This window comes from Dromaius novaehollandiae, chromosome 1, assembly GCF_036370855.1.
Source record: "Dromaius novaehollandiae isolate bDroNov1 chromosome 1, bDroNov1.hap1, whole genome shotgun sequence".
Taxonomy (NCBI): domain Eukaryota; kingdom Metazoa; phylum Chordata; class Aves; order Casuariiformes; family Dromaiidae; genus Dromaius; species Dromaius novaehollandiae.
Window position 1 is genome coordinate 199,233,463 of NC_088098.1, and position 19,336 is coordinate 199,252,798.

General features: G+C 38.8%; 1 protein-coding gene and 1 non-coding gene across 6 annotated transcripts in view; one reads left to right on the top strand and one right to left on the bottom strand.

Moving 5' to 3' along the window:
- Window positions 1-12,384, top strand: part of ZDHHC20 (zinc finger DHHC-type palmitoyltransferase 20) — a 49,746-nt gene extending 37,362 nt beyond the window's left edge. For 4 of the 5 annotated variants that reach the window (XM_064505020.1, XM_064505017.1, XM_064505018.1 and 1 more), the window contains 6 exons: window positions 4,038-4,170; window positions 5,773-5,899; window positions 7,167-7,256; window positions 8,320-8,435; window positions 8,863-8,940; window positions 11,114-12,384. In XM_064505020.1, the coding sequence (XP_064361090.1) occupies window positions 4,038-4,170; window positions 5,773-5,899; window positions 7,167-7,256; window positions 8,320-8,435; window positions 8,863-8,900 (504 nt within the window). In that variant the 3' untranslated portion in view covers window positions 8,901-8,940; window positions 11,114-12,384. The remainder of the gene's footprint in view (window positions 1-4,037; window positions 4,171-5,772; window positions 5,900-7,166; window positions 7,257-8,319; window positions 8,436-8,862; window positions 8,941-11,113) is intronic. The other variant, XM_064505019.1, reaches the window with a different exon arrangement.
- Window positions 12,385-17,944: 5,560 nt separating this feature from the next.
- Window positions 17,945-19,332, bottom strand: LOC112988371 (uncharacterized). The gene is made up of 2 exons (XR_010387308.1): window positions 19,215-19,332; window positions 17,945-18,184 (listed from the first exon to the last, which is right to left on the bottom strand). It is a non-coding gene; the product is annotated as an uncharacterized LOC112988371 (transcript).
- Between the last annotated feature and the right edge of the window lie 4 nt (window positions 19,333-19,336).

A 19,336-nucleotide genomic window follows, 5' to 3' on the forward strand; every position in this document is an offset into this window, starting at 1 on the left:
ATTCATGCAGTGATGGGGGCAGCCATACTGGCTGCAGATGTTTACCACGGGCTTATACTCTGATGTGGGTGTTAAAATCCATTTTGTAGGTCAAGGGAATGTGAATGACTCCTTTTTCTATTCTCATGACTCCTTTTCCTGTATTCACGGAAGTTTCATTTCTACCTAGGCAATTCTCAGAGATGAGGCGATAAAAGCTCAGTTTAACAAAATGTGTTTGACCAAAACACCAGCACTGGCTAAATGCCCAGTCACAGAATCACAGTCCCTGATGCCTTGCTTACCTAGTGCTCGGTAGCCCTTTTCAGTGTATATCTGTACCCACTTTCATTCTTGTTATCTTCCCTCCCCCTTGAAACATGTATATTTTTCCTTTTTTTTTTTTTTTTTTTTTTTTTTTAGCATCTTTCAGTGTCCTGTAAATTATTTTGGCAATCCTGAGTATAGCTAACTCAAGGATGTGATCTGTGTTCTGAGGCGGATGGTACAGGCTTCTGAAAAACTCAGGTTGTACTTCGAAAAAGCAGTTCCAGGTCCTTAGCTATAAGTTGGTCCTTTAGTATAGTTTACAGATGAATGTGTACCAGATCTTCCGAGTTTTTTCCAGAATTAAGCTAGACCAAGTTACTAAAAGATGAATAAAAAGTCAAGCTCTGACAGCAGAGTTTTCGCGTTTGGCTTTTTTTTTTTCTTTAAGTGACGTGTTCAAATGACTCTGAGTCTGTGAAGGAGTTTGTGAAGAATCTTTCAGAATAGCTTCTGGCTTCAGTCTATTGTGCATGCTAAGCAGCCCAAATTTTGTTGCGCAGATTGCTTCCTTTCTAAACTCTGGAGCTCTCTCACTGGCAAAGTCCCTGCTCCTATGCAGCCACTGAGCATAAGGGTGTTAAATAACTAATATCTGAGGTTTCACTCTCTTTACACATGCTGTGGCATGTGGAGCTAGCAGTGCTGCTAGAACACAACTGTGAATAAGGCTGTGATATGCACTCAAAATCTGCACCCTGTTCTCCAGGAAGGAATTAGCCTTTTTTTGCTTGAGTTCCCCAACTGTCATCCAAGAGCTTACAACCAGTGGCTGAAACTGGGTGGTTAGAAGAGGTAGATGCTCCCTGGGGATCATACAAGTTAATTGTGCATAGCCAATTCAAAAAATCTTTCTTTAAGTTACAGAGCTACTGTTATAGGAAGATACAGCTGAAGTAACCATATATTTTCTGGCCCAGAAGCTGATTACAGTGTTAATGCAAATATGTAAGATACTACTAGAACACACAAATGTGTGCTTTTTGTATAATTATGATTTTAAATGGTCAAGGGAAACGGTTTTTACCACTTGTCTGGCATCTGCTTACACAAAGGCTAAGCTATTATTTCTCTTTTGAGCTTCCAAATGAGCTGGCTGGAGAATTCTTTATAGAGGACGATTTTGTTTGAATATGGAGCTCCAAAAGAGCCCTATAAAATTTTTAATGCTTTAGAAGTATTTTAGGTTCCAGTTATGTATGCTCTTTCTCTTTACAGTTATGTTGTGAAATGCCTGAAACTGGAAGCTCTAGTTCTTTTTCTTTTTGTGAAAACTGCAAACTTGGGTGTTGCATTAGCAAGCCTGACTTCTTGGGTATATCTACGCCATCAAGAAGTTGTTACAAAAATTATTTTGGAAATCATGTTTCCCAGGAAAACTGCAGCATGCTCTGGAGTAGGAAAAGTCTTAACAGTTTTAGCAGGAAGGCCAAGAATAAGCAGCAGTGGGAGTATGTCCTTTGCTAGCCTTGATTTCAAGCAATCACAAAACACTTCACGTTCCTAGGGTGGGGAAGAGGGACTGTTACAGAAATTGTCTAAATAAAACTATATTCAAAAAAAAAAGGTAGTAGATAAGGAACTTGAACTTCGATGCCGGTTCAGAGAGCTGGACACTGCTATAGCTTGCTTACTCTAGAGTGATCTGATGGAAGCCACATTTTTGAAAATGCTGTTAATGTATGCCAGATGCTGTGTTAAAAGCTCAGGCTCTCCCTAGGGTTTCTGCTCAGCTTAATATAACTTAAAAGCCATACATCTTGTCTAAAACAGATTTGTTAAGTGTTAGCATGTTAGCTAAGATGACTGATCTCACCATTTAAATATAAAGTCTAGAATTTAAAATCTCATTTAAACTAAGCTTTCCTCTTGGAGGTAGAGCTCCCTTTCTTCCTTTGTTTTCCTAAGTGCTGGTTTAATTTCAGGTACGAATATCCCATACACAGATCTCAATCTCGAAGGATACTGAGAAGTAGAAAACAGTACTGATATTTATGGGTTCTTTTTCTCTAACAAAGAAAATCAGGCAAAGAATGGGAATTTATTTTTTGTGGTCTTGGCTGAAAGTGTTCCTAGTGATAATAGATATGTTCTGAAGTCAGAATGATTTTGTAATTTATAAACCATTGCTCTCTACCTCTGGAGTATTCGGAGTTTTTCTGAGTGGTTTATGTCGAACCCAGTATTCACATAAACCTTACTTACGATGGAAAAAACTAGCAAAGAATGTGTCTGATGCAGTCATGCTGCTCCAGCTGAGCAAACCACTTGAAAGTGTGAACAGCAGTACCTGTATACAGCAATACTTTAATACATCAGTAGAAAACGCCATGCCTTAGAAGTTAGTAATATGCTCTTATGTACCTTCACCTCCGTTTTCTTGGAGAAGGGGGGCTAAGACTTCTGATGGGCATTGGAGCTCTGCACGCCCAAGAGCACGTGTGCACACCAACCATTTCTTTCTCGACAAACCCTGTGCTGTTTTCAAACACTTTGTCTTAACATAGTATTAGTATTTAATAAATTGTCTTTGTTTGCGCAAAGCTTTGCCGCAGGAAATCTGCAGAGAATTGTCCAAAGGTAAAATCCAATATTGATGTAATTATTTAAAAATTGTACCTACTATAATATTTCTAATCCAGTCATTCATGATAGCAGTTTTCAGCATAACTGAAAGGAAGGAGTCTTGTAATCTGTGTTCCCTATGTAATATGGGCCGTGTAAGTAGCTACAGATAAAGCTGTGTACTTGATTTTAATGAAAATATTTTTCAGACACAGATATCAGCCTCAAATAAGTGGGTGTATAGGATGAGTTAATGGAAAAAGAAATGGCAATAGTGTTAGCTATAATGTTGAATTAAAACAGCCTCTCTAGTTTCCTAATGCTGCTAAAGGTCAGCTACTTAGAAGTACTATGGTTTTGAGGGTAGAGAGCTGGAATAGTCATTGTTACAAATTGCATTGGCCTCTTGAAAGTGCAAGCCTAAGAATAGTTGGGTTTGGGGGTGGAATTGACTGTCAGATATGGGTGAGGAGGTTATTTTTTATATGGTAGTTGTACTGAAAATGTTGTTTTTGACGTAGATCTTCTGGTGAATAACTTTTGCCTGGTCAGACGTGACAGATTTTTTCCACTAGATCCATGCTGGTTGTTGCCTAAGGTTGAGAGGTCCTCCAAACAAAGTCCCAGGCAACTGGTCTTGCCTAGTAAATGGTTCAGTCTTGGAAACACAATGTGACTGAGCCATTTCCCTTTTACTTTCCTTGCAGCAGTTCAGAAGTAGGTTCAGTATTGTTAACTTGCCAGTAAAGGGTTTGGAAGCTTTTCTTGCTTTTTCTCCCCTGCAAAAACAGTGATTTCGGACATGTTTTCCCTGTGCCTCTTTGGCTGCAGCTGCACAGTTAACACTCTTTAGTAAGGGGATTTTTTTTCTTGCCCACTGCTGGAAATTCAAAAACTAACCAGACTGGGAAATGGATTGTACACAGTGATGTCAAACATATGTTACTGTTACTAAATTCAGAAGGGATACCCGTCAGCCCTACTTACTGTCATGCACCAGTTTCTCATAACCTGGGAGGGGAGCCCTGCTTGTGCTGCTTTTCGTTGTGAAAAGTGAGATGGAAGACCTGTAGCAGAATGGGTACGGAAGGAAATGTTTGGTCGTAATACTGCATTGGTTGCTAAAAAGCATTAACGTATTAATCTCTCTGTCTCTTTCTTCCCAGAATGAATTGCCAGATACGCATGCAAAGTTCCATGTGCTTTTCCTTTTCTTTGTGGCAGCCATGTTCTTCATCAGCATACTGTCACTCTTCAGCTACCACTGCTGGCTCGTTGGCAAAAACAGATCGACCATAGGTCAGTTACCTGCACTGTGGGACTGTTGCTTGTCCAGACCATTGACAAGCTGCTGGGAACGTGAGGCCTAGAAATTTTTTAAATATTGTACAGCAAGGGACGTTTTTGGTGAAAGTACTATGGATGAAACATCCTTTACTGCAGGGCCTGTGGGAGAATAAAGCTTATGTGGCGGGTTCTCTGTTGGAGCCAAGCATGTAGATGGATGATGAATGTTAATTTCTTCGGTTTGTATTTTGAGATCCCTGAAGCACTGTGCATTTCTGTTCTGTTTTTATATAGTGTTAAGTATGTAACAATTACTACATGCCAGTTACCCTGTTGTAATACTTACACTGGTTGGATGGCCCCAACCCAGATGGAGGCTCTACTCTATATAAATACATTTTGAACTAGATCCCAAAGAGTATCCTTAAGTCTTGTAAAATAAGAATGGACCTTGCTATTAGAAAGTGACTTGTAAAAGCACTGCAATAAAAATGGAATCACTGATGCACATTTCCTAAATCATACAAGAGTAAGAGATGCCAGCAATTCCTGTGCCTGTTCTAAAATCCGTTATGTTGACCAAGTAAGCAAGTTAAATGCATTAGTCAAAATATCTGAAGTTCTTGCTAAAACATTTTTGAAATGTTTTTGCAGTTTTTTTCCCACAGTTTAAGAAGTCAAAATCTTAGTTTTCAATGGAACTTAGATTTCCATCCCCAAGAATAAATGGGTTAATTGAAAGTGAAATTATTTTCAGCCTGCCAGAATTTTTTGATGAGAAAAGGAAATTTTCTTGATTGCTTAATGGAACAGTAGTTTGAATCTTTTTGTTTTAACATATGTATAGCTAGGAAATATTCACAGCCCCTTTTCTAGCTTTGAAGGAACTTTAGCATGTTCCCTGCCCAAAAGTCGGTGTTGGTCCTGGCAACATAGCTGGGCACTTTATTTCCTTTTTTGATCGTGACTGTGAAAAGACAAGCTGTTTGGCTAGGGAGAGCTATGAATCTCCTCAGTTCTTGGCCAAGGGTGTATAACCAGACTGACTAGCAAAATGCTACATTAGTTGTTTGGGTGGTTTGCTGTAGTTGATGGTGTGTCTGTGTTTCTGACAAAATAGATCTCATCTTTCTCTGATACCACGGGTTGCTCTTATTTCAACTTCCGACCTTGGCAGAAGTGGAAAAAGCTATCCTATATGGGCTTTGGTACAATAACGCCCTATGGTAAATTGCTTATTTGTGCAGAGGAGGGCTTCTTCTGCTCAAGAACATGTACTGGCCAAAGAAAGAGCTAGCCACTAATGAAGTAGGGATGTGGTATCTTTGGCATGCCGGTGGTACTTAGCTCTGTCTCAAACATTATGTTAAATGTAAATGGAAGAAGATGAGCGTTCCTCCTGTGTGAACTTTTTTACCTTTCATTGTTATTTTTGACTTTGTCACTTTGATTTTTTATGCTAATTATTCCAGGTAACTGTTACAATTTTTCCATAATACACATCCAGGTGACCGCAGTTTACCAAATACCGTTTTCACAATAGAAAAGTTTGAGCCTGCTTATTCCTCTTTCCCCACCCTCATGCCTTTAGAAATGTTGCTGTTTCTTTTACAGAAACATTCCGTGCACCCACATTTCGCAATGGCCCTGATAAAAATGGCTTTTCTCTTGGATGCAGCAAAAATCTGAGGGAGGTTTTTGGAGATGAAAAGAAGTATTGGCTACTTCCTATTTTTACCAGGTATTCAATCTGAATCGGAATAAATTGGGGAATAAACTGATTCCATGACTCTTACCTTGCTTCTCTTTTTTCGAAAAATGAAGCACAACTGAAAAGCCTACTTGTAAATCCTGCACACTGAAGATTGCTGTGGGAAATCTGGAAGAGACAATTGAGCAAATTCTGTACAGGGTTTTCATTCAAAGGCAAGGGCCTCATTGACAGGGGCTTTTCAAATATGAAATTTTGGAAACCTTTGAGAAGTATATTTTGAAGAGTGTACATGTTTTATTGATAGTATTAATATCCGATTATGGAGCAGAAATCAGCAACAGAGAGGAGACCAAAATGCTTGAACTTCACCTGCACTGAAAAGGACAACAGTCTAAAAACACCCTCCCCTGCCCCAACAAACCTGACAGCTTTCCCTTTGCTGTGGATGACACAGTTTTGTTATTGAAACCCTTCAGAGAAAGTGTGTGTAAATAAGTAGCAGTACAAAAAGGGTTTCTGATACGATGGAAACTACTACTTTTAAAATTCCTCAGCTGAACCAGTGTTAGGGGTGTTGCAGACAATCATCATAGAAGCTTAATGAAGCAAGACTGAGCTGCTGCCCACTCCCACCACTCCAAAATATTAGCGGAACAAAGTAGGTGCTATGTTTCAACACCGCTTTGTGGGGTTTGTGTACCAGCTTGAAATGCTGGTGAACCATTTTGCTAAACTGAGGTCTGGTAGTTAAACAGCAGAGGTAATAGCATCTTAAGTTGCCTCAGCTGTTTACTGAGCTAACATGACTCTTCATGCGATTAAAAAAAGTGGAAGCTGTACTGGAGATGGATCAATATCCCCAAAATATTTTAGCTTGATTAGACTTGCTTTAAAAGAAGGCTTAACTAAACTCAAGTGATGCCTGGTCACCAGAATATTATTTATGCTACAGCTTCCAGTCATATAAATACCGGGTCATCTGACTACCTGCACCCAGTGATTTGGGGAAGACTAGGGCTACGATCTAGAGAGTCACTGTGTTGTTTCTGAAACATGTAGGCTAGTGCTGTGCTCAGTAGCCCATATTGAGTGAGAGGGTAGGAATTATTTGCACTCCAAAATCTAATTAGCTGATCATGAGGCTTGGTGGTAGGACTACCTTGCTCAAGTCTGGGGTTCAGTGCTGCACTCAGTAACTGATTTGGGCTTGTAGCATTTGCCTTTTGCATGGGCACTTGTTCAGTTCATTTAAGTCAACTACAAACAGTGATTTAAATCTTTGTTTCTGGTTTAGTTTGGGCGACGGGTGTAATTTTCCAACTCGTTTGGTGATTATGGATCCAGAGCAGCTTACTGTCTCAAGCCAAAATGAACCTGCCAAAAGGTAACTAGAGCATTTAAAATGTTAGTTTTATATTGCTTTGTATTTCATCCAGAGAAGAGTTTGTTTCAGAATTATCCTTTAAATTCTTTGTACTTCTTGTCAGGTTCAGAGTGAGTTTGTAAGCCTTCAGAGAAGGATGGGGTGAATCAATACTAATTAACCCAATGTTGTCTTGATGCAGAAAGGCTGTTTCTTGTTTTTGACCTAAAGCTGAGGTTATGGCGCTAAGAATACAGAGTAATATAGAAAATAAAGAACTTCCTGGCATATCTTTCTCTTCGGACTTAGAGTGGTTGCTTTTTCCAGAGAGAAAAACAACAACATAAAAGCTCTAGGGAACAGTGAACAATGACCCACAAAAAAAATATTTATTTTAAAATAAGGAAAAAGGAAGGTATACATTATTTGCATTTAACCTCCTCCAGCCTGCTTAAAAAGGGATACTGAGACATAGTTTCATAGTTTCAAGAGAGGCTGATCTGCTGTTGATTCTGCTGGTTTTCAGCACTGGAAATGTTTTAGCTCATTACTTTTTATCCTCCCAAATTTGCATGGTTTGTATCTTCAGTGTACTTTCTTCCTTCAGATTCAAAGACATAGTATTATGTAAAACTTCTGAGGATGTTTACACAGCCATTGTAGAATCCTTCTGTTTAGTTTGGTGAATTTATAGCTGAAGGTCATTGTCAGCCACAAGGACACCTGCGTTATCAGGTGTTACGGAGCTGAAAGACAAGACTGAGACATTGCTTCAACTGTAATAGAACCTGTAGAATTTACACAAGAGCAGGACTCCGCAAATTGCAGGATATTCTTTTGCTCTAAAAAGATGTTCAGTAGAATGCCCTAGCTTTTACTGATGGGGTAAGATAACATTAGGTCCTCCTTTCCAGATAGTACTGGTTAGGCTTCTTTTTTAACCATGTGGCAGTAGCATTCTCAGTATACCATTTCTTGTCTGTCAGTCTATTAGAACTACAAGTGACCCATGTCACTTAAGCACTTAGACTGTTTGTTGACTACTGCTATTACAAAATTCCTGTTGACTTTGCTTACTTTTCAGCTCTGGATCCAGCCAGCCCTTTCCTGCTCGACCACTCAGTGAATCACAGAATCGATTGCTAGCCAGTGACGGTCAGTGGGTAGAAAGTGGCTCTGAAGAGGAAAATGTTAAATCAGGTAGCCTGCACCATGGCATTTCTCCTGTTTTTTGTTTTGTTTCGTTTTGTTTTTAATTAAGCCTAAAAAATCCTTTGGAATTGATTGAAGTCTGGTAGAGGATAATTTGTTAAATAGAATCAAGTCAGCGCCTTTATACATTAAGGCTGACTTGTGTGTCATGATCTGATCCAAACTGGGTTATTACACTAAGGTAATGGATAGATAATTCTGTCTTTCTCACTTCCTGTTCTGAGATATTTTAGATTTTTACATGTTGGATTAGGGGGAGGAAAATACCTCTCTAAAATAGGCACAGCACAGCTGTTGTGTTTAGGTACAAACTACCTAATGTAGTTTCTGGTCTGAAGTCACTAAGTCACATCGTCTTTACTATTTGTTGTGCAAATCTGCAAAAACACATAATTGAGCTTCTCTCACATTTTAGGTACAAAAAAGCATATTATAGTTTCATTGGAAAGCTGATCTCAGTTTATTACTAACCAACCATCTCAATGAGAAGCAGGTAAGACCAAATAATTGATCACTATTTCTATGTACATATGAGTAAACTAACAAACATCTTGAGGTCATCAAGTCACAAGTCATGGAATGCAGAGAAGTCCTCTAATGCTCACTGGATATGTAATAAAAATGTCTTAAGTTACAAAATAGCTATCCAGGAAGACAAGAATGAGAGTAAAGCTGTAGTGCAGGAGACATGGTCTGGCTTGGCCTGAGACAAGTCTAATCCAGTCATTAGACTGAAGTGGGTAATGCTGTATTTGTTACCTGACTGGTGAAAAGAATGTAATCTGCTAAATACATACTCTTTCAAAGAACAGCTCCTTGGCCATGTTTTTTGTAAACATGTATTGATTTGCCATACTCTCATCTTATACATTAAGAAAAATGTCTGTGCATGAGGAAAGAGATGTCAATAAGTAAATTCCATGAAGAGTGGCTGCATACAGACTGCTTAGCCACACCTGGAATTGACAGTGATCTTCTTTATGTGAGAGCTTCTATGCACATTCTTCCTACTTGGCATTTAGGAAGTTCAGTGAGCGTATATGTGAAAACTTCCCTTGGTGTACTTCCAGTGACTAAATTAGACTTCTCTTACATTGACTTCACAATGTGGTGAGCTTATGAACCTCCATTAATTTTTACTTTCTGGAAGAGCAACAAATCTTATTTGGGTAACTAGCTACCATAATTGCAGTGTGCTGAGTATTTTCCCTCTTTTCTTCTTTTCTTTTTTGTCCTTTTTTGACTTCTTTTTTTCTTTTTACTTTTAAAAACAATGTGAAAGGCCCATATGAGGAAGTGCATTTTTGTGACCCCTAAGGAAAGTGCAGCAAAAACTGGGAGACAGAGGCACCTTGCAAGGAAATGCCATTTTCTTTGGAAAGAAAACACAATATTTGAGTTTTGGGAGCTCAGTCATTTTAGGATCATTTATCTATCCTATTTTAAAATAAGCTTATTGCCATGGAGTCATTGTCAAAAAAAACCAAAGTCTGTCTTGAAGGTCTTTGCGGAGGATGATATGTTTGGAATGATGTTGGTCATGCTGATCAGTGTAAACTCTTAACAAAACCAAAATTAGACTAGTTAGTGGTATTTTTACAAAACCTACTCAACCATGAGAACCATGGCATGAATAAAAAGATGAGTTTTCCCTCCCCTCTCCTTTTTTAACACCTAATATAAATGTATAAATGAGTGTCTGAACAAGGGATTTCTCTCAGCCACTAGCTATCTAAAAACTAATCTAATCTAAACAGATTGCTAAGGCTTTTCCACTCTTCACGGAAAGAAATACCTTCTGAGACCAGTTCATCCCAGCAATATTTGACAGGTTTATTATAGAATGGGCTTAATCCTCCTCTCCACTGACCTAGAGAGGGCATAAGTGACAGGCTTAGACTGTAAACTGGCAATAGTTTGAGATGGATTTCCTTTCTCTTCTCTCTCTCTTCCTGAAGTCAGACCAAATTTAAGAAGGCAAGATCATGTGCTATGTGTAGAACTTTCCCAAACTGCTGTGCTTTTAAGAGCTGTGTAACTAAATGATACATAATTGAACCTAATGCAGAAGCTTTTCATATGCTTTATGTAAAATAACAGTGTAACTCACTAGCATGAAGTTTTAGCTGTTTTAAGTTCAGAAGGATTTGATCGCAGATTCTGTCGGCCTGGGTCATTAATTCCAGTCCCCCTGCAACTGCAAGCAACCATGCATGCAAAAGATATGAGATCCAAAACATCTGTTCCATGCACTTTCCAATACCCTTTAACAGACTGATAGATGTGTTTTTCAATTTTGTACCTATAACATGCAGCAGGAGCAATCAAAGTTATCACTGATGTGAATCTGGCAATTCGATCCAAAATGAATGAGCCATTCTTGCCAGTCAGGTTCCAAGAGATTTTAGCCACAAGCCAGTAGTAATGGACTGACATTCTTAGTGCAGATAATCTTCTAAAGCATTAGAAAAGGTTAAAAAAAAAAAAACCCAACCTCCTAGAAGGCTAATAATTTTGCATTGAAGTTAATTTAACTGCTGTCCTGAATCAGGAGTCTTTAAGTTATGTATGTTTTGTTAACTAGGTATATTCTTATAATGCGATATGACCTGTTTTTTCAAAGCTAATGGTGCAGTTCCACTGATTACCTTATTTTGTTTCATTAGGTTTGTGCAACACATTTTGTGCTTGAATATTACTTAATTTTGTTTGGAAGAAGTTGATCAGTAAAAAATGGAACATGAACATCTTAGGAAGATACAAGAAATTCAAGCTTCTGCACAGTGTAATGGATTCTTCTCAGCACTACTGCACAGCAGGGAAGTAAGACAGATGCCTTAAGATTCTTAATGTGCATTTACGCACAGAGTTACATACTGCTACCAAAGGGCCAAATCCTGAAGTGCCCTGCTTGGATGCACAAGGTCCAGAGTGGGAACTATGCATTTCTGTTATGCTGCGGTGGTAGGGGTAGGTAGATCTGCAGAGACCCCTACCTCCCCACAGGCAAACTTCACACCTTATGTGCTGCAGAAGTCACTTCCATAGCACATCTCCCAGGTACAGAAAGGGAAAAAAAAGAAAAAAAAAAAAGGAAAAACAACAGAAAGCATGGCTGGTGGGTCTGAAGTGCAGCTATACATAGCTCAAACACCAGGTGACGAGAAAGGGGCTGAATGATGTGGTCTTCCCTCTTCCTATTAACTAGCCTACCCCATGGTCATAGCTCTGTATGTCTTTTGGGATTGAGGAGTCCTTATATTAGCCATGCTTTGGAGCTGTGCAATGCCAACAAAGTAAAAGCTTTTTACTTGGGTGTTGCTTTTTTGCTTCAGAATTGACCCCCCTCATTATTTTAACTTGATTTATTTAACCATATCAAGAATATAACTCAAGGAAGTGAACTTTCTTTTACTTGAAAAAGCATGGATTGTTACTTTCCAGCAATTGCCTATCAGCATACAAAAAAATGCCAATCCAAAAAGGAATTAACAAACTATTACATTTTCTGTTAATGTGTGCAGTGTTGTGTATGAGGCAGTAAGAAAACAGCAAAGTACCCCTGAGAAAAATCTTATTGCAGTTGTGTGTTGTTAGAAAATGGAACTGGAAGAGTTCTGCTTTTTATATGGGACTCCTGATGGCTTAGGAATACTGTTTTATACTTTTGTTTTATCTTTTTAATAAAGGCACAAGTTTTTATTGGTTCTAAATTACCATTTAAACGTATTTCAAGTACTTACGAGAAAATTAGTGTTGGATCATCCATTTGTGTTCACACTGAAACTTTGTATGCTTTAGTCTGCCACTTTAAAGTCCATTCTAAGTGACACTGACTGAAATTGCTAAAGATGAGTGCTTTGTGCAATGATGTACCTTGTTCACAAAAGGCAAAATATGTTTCCTGTGTGAGGAATAAAGTCCATCCTAAGCTCAAGACCTACAGCAAACAATTTTCTTTCATACTCCTCTGTAGAGAAGACTGCTAATTCGTCTTTGGGTGGTATTGGCATTTTGCACCTAGAAGTGAAAATTACTATATTCCTATCTGTAGCTTTTCTGATGTTTAGCAGGTGCGGATCACAAACATGAGTCCTTTTGATGCAAACTGAAGGTAATAGCTTAGTTTGTGATCAGGACAAAAGGAACCTGTTTGGTTTCTCTCCCAGACTGATTGTTACTTAAGTCCAGTGTGTTTACGGTGGAGATACAAAGGCAGCAAGTATACTGTAAGGTATGAAACAAGTATTTTGTCTTTGGGAGGCATAAATTGACTGTTTCTTAAATAATATTCTTTTTGTACAAAAATACTTTGAGAAGAGAGGGCCTATTTGAATTTATGAGCATGTTTTGGTCACCCTGGGATATTCTTGAGACAGAATTAATGGTTCAAACTTGCCTGTTTTATAAAAGTTGCAAAATGCCTCATCAAATGTTGTACTAGAAATTTTGCATTTGCTAATTTCAAAACTTACAAAAAACATTTGCTACACAGTGATCTGAAAACTCTGGCTTTTTCCTCTCAAATGTCAAATGAATGTGCTTATGTGAAAACAAGCTGTGAGCAATATTAGTGTGTTGAGCTTGCAAGGAGAGAATGCATCTGCCAAGTATCTTGGATGAAGAGAGGGGAGACAGAAGATTTCGAGTTCAGATTTCCGTTCTACCTACCAAAATTTGCAATGTCAAACACTGGTGGAGTTGTAATGGGGGGGGGGGGGGGAGGGGGGCGGTCTGGATATCATCTGTCTTTTATTGCATCACTGCACTACAGCCAAGATAACAAATACATGCAGAGTCTTCTTCTAGCAGAACTAGAAGTAGAGTCCATGTCTCTGACATGGTAAATCGTACTGATTCAGCAGTACAGCCTGTGCTGCTTTTGTTTGTTTGTTTGTTCTCTGGCCTGAAGTGCTCAATATACTAATATGAATACTTATCTGCTGCAGGCTAGCATCAGTATAACGTGTTTGGTTCCTGAGGTGAGTATAGTTGAACTGCAGGAAACACTGCACATAAACAGACCAGGCTGAATCCATGTGTGTTCTCTAGCAAGCAGTGATCTTAAACCAGTTCTTTATCTGATGGTCATTTTTTGTGGCTTTTCTTTAAGAGCCGATGTTTCTGACATCTTTATGTGGATCACTAATACCATATTTTATCCCAGATTTTTCTCATGTGTCAGATGAGAACAGTAGGAGAGCAGTGTGCTTGGAATACTGTGGAGGCAGGAGCTGTTGTTGGTGTAAAAGCAGGTGTCGCTGAAAGGTCACTTTGACGAATATGAAACATACTAAAATGATTCAAATGTGACCCTTCCAAATTCACCCCCGCCTTTTAGAGAACTGGTGAGAAACCCTGGTTTGATATGATGGATTACCATGACACTGAATGAAGCTCTCTGAGGGAATTGTGTTAGTGAACTCTGTCTGAGGGGCCACCAGTGAGTGGGATGCTGGCCATCACAGGCTTTTCCTTACAAGCCTGGCTGCAGAGGAGGCGTTACATCTAAGGCAGGACCACGTTTTCAGTTCTGTCGCTTTTCGAGTACTTGTCCTGACAGCTCCCTCGCTGTAAGCAAGGGCATTCTGTGCTGTATCAAAGAACATGATAGGCAAAAAGAGGGAGCAAGCCAAGAGTGAAAAATAAACTTGGTGAGAACAAAAAGCTCTTTGGCTGTTGAGTTGCGAGCAGACTGTTCCCAGTCATTGCTAGCAGGGGCAGGGGGTCTGTAGGAGCGTGCCAGTAAGTAGGTCCCTTCAGCCCAGGCTACGCACCGAATGGCTCAAACTTCCCATTAGTGCAGTGAGAAGAGCAGACTTACCTGTTCATGGAGCGGAGAAGGCCAGGGAAACCATCCGCAAAAAATGACTGTTACAGCATGCTGGGTCATGTATATTTTGATTTTGTGCTTGCTTTAACCTACTCTGTATCAGCAGGTATTGAAAATACTGTGATTGTCACTAAGAAATAACAGCTCTTAAGCTTTCAGATCCCTCAAAATAATTACTATTGCAAGCCAGAAATAGTATTGTAGTTACTGTAATTACTGTAGGATAGTTGATATTGGCTGCAATCCTAAACTGTGCTTTGGTATTTCTTACTGATTTTTTTTCTTTAAAAAATATCCACGTGCACCAACACCCCCCCACCCCACCCCCACACACACATTGACTTAAACTCCTAGTCTGAGGACAGAAGCCTGACACAGGACAAGATTTCAATGTGAAAAGTTCTCAAAATTTATGAAATGTCTAAAGGTGATAAAATAGTCCCTCTGTGGATGAGGCAAGGAGGTATGTAATTAGAAAAGAATAATTGAAGCCACTTCAGAAGCCTCAGCTAATACGTCTTTTCCCTCTTATGACAATTGATTCATCTGCAGATTGTACTAGATAACCCTAATTGCTGCTCCTACCTAAGGTATATTATGGGAAGGGGGGAGTGAGATGTATAGATCTTGGTCATAACTGATTTCTTAGAATATTGTCCTAAAATTATAATGTCACAAGTTAGTTACACAGTAAGTTTTTAATTGAGAAGTTCTACTTTACATTTTCAGAGGGAGAAGTTCCCCTCAGAGGGGAGTTCTGGCACTTAGTGATTTGAATAGAAATTAAGGTAACGTTCTTGTTAAACCTGCCCTATTACTGTGACAGGCACAGGTACCAAGCCACTTTTGGTACACTAGTTGTAGAAACTGGGCATGTTTTCCAGAGCGTTAAATGGATAAACTCTTGAGGTACTGTTTTTTTCCTTTTGTTTGATCTTGTGTGGCTCTTCTTTATTGTAAATAACCTTTTGGTTTTGCATGTTTTGGTTAAGTTCAGCTCCTTAAGTTATTTTTATAATATCCATTCAAAGTACATCTATTCAGTACATGAACTGTGGTCACATTGTAGCTCACCAGAGCCCCAAGAGAACAGAAGCAGCACTTGCAATGGAAGGATTAGCATCTGTGGCAGATATAACAAGTTATGCACTTGATCTGACCTAAATTAACCAGATCTGCATACATCTGGAGCAGTGACTGACCATATTTACAAAATACTTCACACTACATATTTACAAAAAACTTCACACTATATGCTCAGAGGACCCTGTCTCAAGTCATACATAATTGAGGGATTCAGGTACACATTTAAAGAGGCTCCAAATATCAGTTACTTTAATTGTAAATGAAGATCAGCAAGAGAATGTTTTTTCATAGTACCTAAAATATAGTTAGGTGTGCAAGTAAGAGGATCTTCTATCCCTAAACAGCACCAAAGAGAGCAGCTGCATATAGTTATTTATTATAATACTGAACACATTTATTACACTCATTTCTATCAATTTGTTTTGTATATATAGACAGCTTTTTGTAAGCATTTTTCTTAATCATAAAACTTTCATGAAATGTACTGAAAATGCAAATTGCAGTTAATTTTAATGCTGATTAAAACTGTCATTTGTTTTCTGCAGCCATTACTTGAATCTTGTTTCCATTAGGTAGTAAAGTCTGATGTTTACAAGATTGCCTTCATTGGTTTTAGGGGGTTTTCCCTCCTTTCTTTTCTCTCCCCCTGCAACAACAAATTGAGAGCACATGCTTAGCAGTCAAGCAAATGTGTAAGGGATAAAGTATTGGGATCATCTTTATTGGCACCACGGCATTAATGAAATGCAGATTCCCTTCTGTTTACACTATTTAGATAACTTATTGCTTAGCATGCTCCTCTCTAACTTGTCCTGTTGCATCAGCTTGAGTATTTTAAGAAACTTAAATCTTTCTGAAGTGTAAGTATTTAAAATCATAAAAATATCACAAATAGGCAACAGTCCCACTGTTAAAACCTTGCCCCCGTTTTCAAACTTAGACTAGACATACCTGGTTATCTCTGCAACTACATTTGTATTTGCCAGCAACCATCATCAACATTTGCATTAGTCACAGTGTCTCAGCTGTTCTGCTTCCATGTAGTTATTTTTAATTGTGATGCGTAAACTTGTAATGAGCTGTATTTAAGTTTGAAGTTAAGTGTAAAAGGTAAATATGTAAAATGACACACTTACTGTATTTTGTACACTGCAGATAGGAATATTCCTATGCATAAAGAAAACATGTTGCCATTTATAGTTTAATACTTGAAGTAACTTTTTAAAATGGGCTTTTATAAAAGAATTAAATATAAAGTCACATTACTTTGCCTGGAAGTTCCTTCATATTTTTAATTGTACTGTGCAATTTCTCCCTATGTATACTTTTCCACAAATACTATATTAAGCCATTCATAACTATTGCAAGATTGCAATCCAAATTTTATATATTGGTGTTGAGATCTGTTCATACGTCTCCAAATTACAATTCATGTTTAAGAAGTTGTACTGTTTTATGCCCTCTTTTCCAAAGTGATAAAATATTAATGGGTTTGACACTTCATCAACGAATGCAACATTAACTTAATAAAACTATCTGAAATATTCTGAAAATTGCTTAGATTGCATGTGTGTATTAGATCAGTGGGAGAAACTGCCTACACGGGAAACATTCTGTAACTGCTGGTGGAAATAATAGGACTTTCACAGATTTTAGACTCTAGCTGTGACAATTTAAGGATTACACTCACTCTTGATACATCTTCCAGGTTACTTAGTCTCGAGAGGGGAGGGGAGAGAAAAAAAAAAAAAGAAAAAAAGGAAAAAACATGTGGCTATTCATTCAGGAAGATGTAAGCATTATTCAGGAAACAGACTGTAACTCAATAAAGTCAGCTGTGTTCCCTTTAGATCAGAATTAAATCTCTAAGAAAGTGTAGTAACTGACACTGCATTTAAATTAAATTCAACATTCTTTTCCTCAAAGTTTAAAAAACTGGAACATTTTATAATCTTCCATTGGTTCCAGCCTCACACACATATAATTTTATAATTCCGCCCATATTGATCCTTACCTAAACTTGAGTCTAATGAAAAGAATAGTACATAATTAGCTTCAATTGGGTCCCAAGTATTAATTTAATTTACACAGAAGTATTCCTTCAGAAAGGGGAATGACCAGTAAAAGCCATTTTATTGGTACAAGCAGATAATCCCTTTCAACACAGCAAGTATGTTCTCCTAGCTTTCAAAAAACAAATTAGTGAAGCTATAAATCTAGTTCACATCATCACAGCACTTGGTAACTCGCACTGTTTTACAAGAAAAGTAGAAGAGATAGTAGAGAGCCACACAAAGGACTTCTTTTCCTAATGAGCCAATAATAAGAAAACATCATGCTGTTTTGCAGGACTACTTTTAATGTAAGATTTCATACAGCATAACAAAGGAAAGGTTTTCTGAAAAAGTCTCATTTGTCATCCACCCTTCATTATTATATTGAATACAAAACTACCATAACAGATACATAACAGATCCCATAGTACTGCACAACACATGTCCAATGGAAATATATTGTGTCATTCAAGATGTCCACTTTTTCGACACATTTAAGTGGTTCAAATGATCCCTGATGTATCTGTGCTCAGGAAACTTGGATGTTAGCAGGCTTCTGAAAGCTTCCCATTTTGCACGTCTCCCTTCTGCATTATGATTGTATTCCTGTTCCTGTGTCAGGTAAGATCGACTCAGCCAATATTCATTCTCTGCTTCAATTTCCAGCCTTCGGATCATTGCCTGCTTCATTGAAAGGGTTACCACTCTTGGTCGCCTATATTTTCCAATCCATTGTTTTCCAGGAATTCTCTTTCGGAGTAATGCTGTTGTTAAAAACATTATACCTTAAAATAAAAGCAAAAAAGATATTTGTCCCTTTAAGGTAATGGGTATAACAAATTTAACAGGAGAAAAAAATCTCCACGTATTTATTCCCCTGCCTTTTCTCTAGCTGTTACAAAGCTTGAAGTTCAGAACCTGATGTTGACAAACAACCACTATGCATGGTAGACAGTACGACAGACATGTTGGAAACTTATGACCAGAAAAGGAAAAAAAAAAAAATTAACTGAGCCAAAGTTTCACTTAATTACCGTTACACTGAAATTGCAGCACGTCCTCCATAGGTCATCAAAAATTCAAAGGATTCACCGTATTCCTTATTACTTCAAATAGCTAATTACACTGTTAAAATTGGGAGTACTTCTGGTTTCATCTAGATATGTGTTCTCATTATGACCTTCTCTCAGTATTTAAAAGTTTCCAATTAGAGCCTCTCTACATAAACTTACCAGTATGTACTATTACCCAGACTCATTTTTGAACTAGCAGAATAAGCCTTTTAGAGAAAGACAATAACCTTTATAATACTAACGAGCATAACTAAAAATCATTAATATGGCTTCCAACATAACCCACAGGTGCAATAAAAGCATAAGAAAAGCCAAGCTAAATTTACAGTAAACACTCTTTATTAACCTTTTTATTCGTCCTGAACAACCTTAATTCCTAGATCTCAGGTGTTCACAAAACTGTCAAAGCAGCCAAACGCTTTAACTTGGCCCTACCGCGGAAAGCCGCCACCTCCGCCTTACCCCGTTCCCACAGTGCAATCGCGTGATCTGAGCTAAGGCTGAAGCTCTAGGGTTCTGCGGGGTAACTGCCGGGCTCCCCTCCCCGCCCGCACCAACGGCCAAGGAGAAGGGTGTCCCTTACCCCCACAGCCCCGTCCCCGCCGGAGCTACCTCCCGGCACAGGGGACACGCAGCCACCTCACGGCTGAGAAGCGGAGAGAACAGCCACAACAGCGCTCCGAGCCCCGCCGCTAACAGGCCCTTCCCCTCCGCGACTCACCGGCTCCGGTAACGACTCTGTCCCCCGCAGAGCGAAACAAAATGGCGCTTGCACCCAGCGGGCCTTGGGCCTGTCTCGCGAGACTCCGCGCCCCGCGGCTGGGCGGGCGGGGCCTCGCGGCG